The following is a 7,071-nucleotide window of genomic DNA, read 5'->3' as shown; positions in this document are numbered from 1 at the left end:
GTTGACAGAGACCAATAAGAGGCGACAGACGGGATCAATTGGTCAGGCTCACTGACTCGGTTGACACATGTTGTCGTATCCCAGCTGCGAAGATCGATGTTCATGCTGTTGATCACTGGAGTATGATGGGTACGATGCGTCGAGTCTATTTCTTGTGGAATATTGCCAAACGCAGCATAAAACAAAAGTTGCTCAACTTGGTAGATTGGTACTCATGATGTTGATCCCTGGGTGGTCTGGCCCTGTCTCTTTTATTTGCATACCGCCGTCATATAGCGGGAACTTTGCTATCCACTTCCAAACAATCTTGAGTAAAATGATGCCAATGTATAACAACAACGACATCAGGCATTCTTATATCTGTTTCGTTCTTGCATTCAGCGCTATTCCAGTTTGTATGACGACGGACTGTAAATAATCAATATTTGGACAAATAACCAAGTGAGGGAAATCATGAGGATCTATTTTTGTAATTGTGCTGATTATCAGGCGCATAAGCCTAGTCATTGATCCACTAACTACATGATCTGATAGGTTGATGTGTGGTTATCAATGTCAGCGCACCGCACTTACAATATTCCAGGTATATGGCAACGGTCTGTAAATAATCGAGTCTGGACCAGACAATCCAGTGATCAACAGAATGAGAATCGATCTGTGCAACTGAGAACCGATGACGTGTGTCATCCAAGTGAGTGAGAATGACCACCCGACCTCGTTAATCGCCTCTTACGACAAGCATATTCGCCTATGTGGCAAACATGGGTTGCTGAGGACGGATTCTACCCCGGATCTTTACGGGTCACCACTGGCTGATGTTTAAAGACAGATCTAGACGTGCACGCTATGCCTGGATGCCTGCCAATGTCATTGTCAGGGCATAGTCACCCTCGGTTCACCAGAGGAATATTTGCATCGTTTGGTATCCGGCCATGGTGTTTAACACGCAGAATGAGTAATTTCGGGTTCGAACGCAGCGCATATTCAGAATGAAACACAGAACAAGCAGGTCGTGTCAGAGAAAGGGACAGTGGCGGTCTGTAGATAATTAAGTCTGGACCATGCAATCTAGTAATCAATATCATGAGCACAGATCTATGCAACTGCTATACGATGTCATGTGTCGAACAGGTCAGCGAGCCTGAGCACCCGAACCCGTTAGATTTTAGCGACAGAATTGAACGCAATAACAGCAGTTGTATGTTTAACAGCAAACATGTGGTTACGTAAATACCATATTAGTCTGCTACTGTGTGTAACAGATAATACACAGCGGTTTTTCCTATGGGGCTTATGTAATGATAAACGTATAGCCAGTAATAAGTACATATATGCTTCAGGCGTCAAGTAATGCGATTAGATTCCTGGCAACGCTTTGTGTGGGTATATAACCAATCGATCAGAAACTAGTACGTGTACAGATCAACAGATGGGAGAGAACATAGCGTACACGTTCCGCACTTGAAATCTTTATATGGTTCAATTATTCCTTTGTTATAAACTATGGGGTATACAACATTGACATACAGTAACAAAATTCTTTTTTTTAAAGTTAAACTGACAGAGAACGTGGATATGAAACATGCTGGTCGGAACGTTTCTTGAGTGATATATACCGATCTGCTCTGCAGTACTTTTATATCGAAAGGACATGATGTAATATTGGTCCCATTTTGCTCTCGGCATGTGCGTGTATAATAAACTGCGCAAAACATTTAAGGTAGTGTTGCTGTTTTGTGGATTACCAAGCGAGAGTTAATGTTCAGAACTAAATGATACTGACTGACACGTACTGGTGCGTCCAAACTTATAATTACCACCTTGCGAGGAAACCTGGAAATGAGCAAAGGTAGTTTTAATTTCATGTTGTCTCTTATTCGTTTCCATGAGTATATATACTGGTGCACAAACTCCATACTGGTGTACAAAAACCGTTATAGAAATGTACAAATTAATAAATAAATAAAACTAAAAAACCCTCGTTCGCCTGCTAATCGATGCAAATACGGGTCGAACACCAACAAGGAACGATAGAATATTAACTCCAGATATATAGTTTATTAATGTAAGTTACACCCAGAGAGAGTTGAAATATTAGACCTGAAATATACAATTGTTATTGGTTTTTCTCGTCAGGATGAACATAAAATGCTGAATGAAAGTCATTTTTCAATCGGAATTTATGGGGAACCTTTGTAAGAGGTTCTGCATCCGGGTCGATGGTCATGGAGGGTAGGTACTCAGAACGGTCTTTCGTGATCACTGGACAGTTCATGAATGAATATCTGAATGGGACGTGCGCCATGTTGAACCCTGGTTGATGGGGTAATGTCACTGGCTTCGCCGACGTCAGAACCTTCAGCGGGGACGCCACAACGACATCCGGTTCATACGAACCAGGGTACACATCTCCTTCCGAGGTCACGCTCGACGTCTCCGATAAATCGGAAGAACTTCCCCGTCTAACGGCCATGCCAAAACGAGGCTCTGAAAACACGTCACTAGGGATTTCTGTCCGTTTTACGTTTTGTCCAAAATGGCGTTTAAGAGCTGCCAGCTCATGTTTCAGCTCAATATTTTCAAGCTGCAGCTCCTTGAACCTTGCCTCCATTGTTCTCTCTATGGCTCTCTTCTTCAGTCTTGACCGTCGAGCTGACTCGTTGTTCTTCAGCCTTTTGGACCAGTAGGCGGAGTCCTTTTTGTCAATGGGCACAAACTCACGTTGTGCTCGCATGATGGAACTTCCATATAAGAATGAATTACTGATGTGAGATGTTTCATTCCCCATCGGGATCACGAGTTCACATGACTTCATCTCTTCATTTGTGAGGTCCTCTTTATGGGATTGTTTCTGTATCCACGACCCATATACCTTCCAGTCTGGATTTTGTTGACTGTATTCGGATTCAAACTCAGGATCCTTTATCTCCTGCTTGACGTGTACATCCATCGTGTTCAAAGAGTTATAAGCTTTTTTCAACAGAAGCTCCTTCGGAAGATGCGTCTCTGTAAAAAGAAAGATGATCAGTCCTATGAAGCTGGAGTACAACACTATTTCAACCTCACTGCAGACTGACATCGGCTGTACATGTGTCCCTCTTTCATACAACTCACATCATACTCGTTACTATGGAAACAACAAAACTGAGGTAATTACAGTTGGCGGAAGCTGTCCTGAATTAGAATTAAATTCATAATACCAGACATGTCACAACAGACAGACATAACAAACTGTTTGATGTTTATTTGTGTGCTGGCGGTGGTCTCGCTCTGTTGGCGTCAATGTTTATGGTGATCGATGTGATGTTTGCATTTTGCTATTGCTTTAGAAGAAAGTTCAGTTTTGCCCGTGCAACAACAATCTCAGCCCACAAGCTGCCACATTACTTGTTTCCCAATCATAACGAGCTGGAGAACGTAGCTCCATGGTGACATAATACATATTCGACACAGGGAATACTAACTCTCTCTTCTCAAAATATAGTCATGTTAAGTCACGTATAAGATTACTGGCTGTCGACGAGCTTTATACGTTTCCATATAGATAGTGCGTCAACAACGCGCTGGGGTTGTAATTCAATAGGTATGTGGATGGTTGTGTCACGGGCTTTTCTATGTCCATAACAGTTGGCGTGTACAGAGTTTGAATGGTGATGTAATATTGAAGATGATAGCGTTGATGGTAAAGCTAGTTTTGACTGTGATTGTGATAATGATTACAAGTATGTTATGAAGTAGTGATAATGATAGTGACGGCGTTGATGATAGTGGTGACGATGTTCATGATGATGATGATGACAACAGTGGTGATGATGATCCCAGTGGTGATGCTGAGTGAGTGAGTATAGTTTTAAGTTAAAGCGAACTTGAATCATTTTTAAAAATACAATATAGTAGGGTATGGAATGTGATACAAAAATACATTTTCTCAACACAAGTTAAAACCTTAATATTAAGCATTCCCAAACGAGAGACGATTTGTGAAGTCCAAAAATATCGCGTCCGAACGATCGGAACCTTTAAGATAACAAATATATGTTATACTTTCTACACTACGCTGGCGATGATAAACATCATTATCATTCAGTGGTTGGGCGCAGCGCAGCATAACCAGTCAATACATGAACTATTCAACTGCCCATATTATCGTTACAATAATTCGATTGGGTGTGTCGCTCTATTACATTTTCTCTCTGCTTACCAGACGAATAACCTTGTACGCATCTTGAAATTATGTTATATATACAGATATCGGAAAGCAGGATATCCACTCGGTGTCAAAGACGACTTTCAAAAACACCTCTCAATGATTGTGTAACATTAAAATCCGGGTACCTTTGTACCTGCTTGTGCCATGTAGATCTTGAAGTGTGCAGCGCATGTGTGGCGTGAATGACAGTTATGTTGATTTTACGTCAACCGTTTTAAGGTAATGACTGAGACAAATCAACGATTCTACGTCACATTACCAGTGAAACTCTTTTATTAAGAACTGGGCCATGCACATCTACAATGGTAGCCTTAGTTTTATAGGCAGCATCAATTCAATAAAATGTTTAACTCATATTCCACACCTGTGCTAATCTAATCCTAGCCTGTGATTAAGAGACTTGATGACTCATTAATGGTTGAAAGTTCTTTTAGAAGTGATACCATTTTACTTCATGTGTAACTTAAACTTCGGGGATTATATAATCGTCTTCTTCACCAAACTCGCGATCCCCAGAGTCCACCCAGATGAATTCACCCTTAATCATTCGAAATGCCATGGCAATTGTTATTCGATCTAATTCATATCATTTCATTGGGGGCAGGGCTTTTACACTGTACTAAGAATATAGACCCTCACAAAATGTTTATTGGACACCCCCCCCCCCCCCCCCCACTTCCCCCCAATGTCTTTGTAGTCTAGTATTTTTTTCATTAAAACAGGCTGAGTATTTTATAACACGCTTAGAAATTGTCATATTTCTGTAGAAACCTTAAGGCAAGCGAATAAAGGACACGCTGACTCATTTAGGAAGCGGGATAGCTAGATAGTTAAATAGCTAGACAGACAGACAGACAGACAGACAGACAGATAGATAGATAGAACACATGCTGCTTGACAATAACACAATTCACAAGGCTACCAGAAAACGAAAATCCTGTTTCATTTGAGGATACTCCTGTTATATTCTATTGTACACGATGACGTGAAGGCTGTACCTGTTATTTTTTCTATTGTACACAAACGCGCTAAAGATATATATATTCTGGTTCCAAATGATGTTATCAAAATGATATTCACTCATAGCATAAGGGTATTACATACCTACACAGAGAATGTTGCTGCTGGCTTTCCATGTAACGTGCTCACGCCGTGAATGTTTACGAGAAACAGGCAGAGGCGGGTTAGGCTTGACGACCGCACGTCGATATTCACATTCACATCCCGTTGTAAGTATCATCAAAAGGGAGACGACTGGTGTAGGATCTACGCTATGGGATTCGGTGTTCGCACTGTATGACCTATTGCATAAGGTGCGTCTCGTGACAATGTTGAAGTTGCATAACGTTTCGTAATGTGGAATCTGACTGGATTAATGTTTCGTAACATAACTGAGCTCATACCTTCAGGAATCGTTTCTACTGGAACGATGGCGAATTAAGCAGTGTTTTGTTTGCATGTTCAGGGTGTGTTTGCGTCAGAAATGCACCGCCGTTTATGCGCTCGCTAAAACGTAAACAACATCAGTGTTGAAAAACGTGTTACGATGCGAATAAGGTGAAGAAAAATATGCATATCGATGTGTTTTTAAAGGCTACATGAGTATTTTGATAAAACACACTGTCATCGAGTGTGTGTGTGTGTGTGTGTGTGTGTGTGTGTGTGTGTGTGTGTGTGTGTGTGTGTGTGTGTGGAAAGGGGTCAAGTCCAAATTTTCTGTCCGAGTACCCCATCCGTATTACGTACAGTACCCTACAAGGATACCCGTTATGTTAATTCCTGACATCAAAACATCAAATTTATAAGAAATGGCAACACATTATTGCTAAAAGTGGCGTAAAACCACCCTCACTCACTTTTTGGGGGGTGAGTGAGTTTAGTTTTACGCCGTTTATAGCAATATTCCAGCAATATCACTTCAGAGGGACATCAAAAGTGCATGGGCTTCACACATTGTACCCATGTGGAAATTCGAACCTGGGTCTTCGGCGTGCCGAGCAAACGCTTTAACCACTAGGCTACCCCACCGCCCTTATTCTTTTGGATATGACTCCAGCATATACATTAAGGATCTGTATCATACTGGATGTTACATACAGTATGGTTCAAAATTATTGAGAATAGCTAAAGCATTTCATATTATTAAACGAGAACAAATCAGATAAAATTGAATGTATTGTGAAAGTGAAGTGACCTTTTCATGTTGTGTAGGTAACAATTTAATATTTTATCAAGTCTCCTTGAGCTTCACGGCACAGTCTAAGACGGGTAGGCATACTTCCTATCAGAGAGGTTAGTGTCTCGTGAGTTATGCTGTCCCGGTATCGGACCACTTCTCTCTTCATGTCTTCAATTTTTGTCAACCCCTTTTGATTCACACATTCCTTCATCATCCCCTAAATGTTCTCAATGGGATTTAAGTCAGGACTATATGCAGGAAATGGTAATGCAGTCACATTTTTCTCCTGAAACCACTGCTTGGCATGTTTTGCGGTGTGTTTAGGATCATTATCTTGCTGCAAAATCCAGTCATTTCCATAAAACACATGTGCACTTGGAAGGAGAAAATTATCTAATATGTTAGTGTAGCGTTGAGTTGTCAGATTTCCCTCAAACACACACAGCGGGGTCGTTCCTAATAAGGATATCCCTCCCCATACATGAAACTTTGGGCTGTATTTAGGTCGTCGATACAACGGTGCTGACGCAGACTTTGTCCATATTTTCACATTATTGGGATATACCCATATTGAGCTTTCATCAGTAAAAATCACATTTTCCCAGTCAAAGTTTTCATGTGCCAAACACCACTCAACACGCCTGTCTTTATGTTCTTGTTTCATGAGAGGAGAAGGAATTCC

General features: G+C 41.1%; 1 protein-coding gene across 2 annotated transcripts; it reads right to left on the bottom strand.

The window, feature by feature from the left end:
- Positions 1-2,038: 2,038 nt before the first annotated feature.
- Positions 2,039-5,540, bottom strand: LOC137290658 (nuclear factor interleukin-3-regulated protein-like). Of its 2 annotated transcripts, none has more exons than XM_067821737.1 (2): positions 5,319-5,540; positions 2,039-3,006 (listed from the first exon to the last, which is right to left on the bottom strand). In XM_067821737.1, exon 2 carries the CDS (start codon positions 2,948-2,950, stop codon positions 2,117-2,119), a length of 834 nt encoding a protein of 277 aa, XP_067677838.1. In that variant the 5' UTR covers positions 2,951-3,006; positions 5,319-5,540; the 3' UTR covers positions 2,039-2,116. The 2 variants fall into 2 exon arrangements, with proteins under 2 accessions (XP_067677838.1, XP_067677837.1); XM_067821736.1 differs by having other exon boundaries at positions 5,315-5,534.
- Between the last annotated feature and the right edge of the window lie 1,531 nt (positions 5,541-7,071).

This window comes from Haliotis asinina, chromosome 7, assembly GCF_037392515.1.
Source record: "Haliotis asinina isolate JCU_RB_2024 chromosome 7, JCU_Hal_asi_v2, whole genome shotgun sequence".
Classification (NCBI taxonomy): Eukaryota; Metazoa; Mollusca; class Gastropoda; order Lepetellida; family Haliotidae; genus Haliotis; species Haliotis asinina.
Note: the sequence above shows the minus strand (reverse complement) of the source record. Positions and strands in the feature narration are given on the sequence as shown.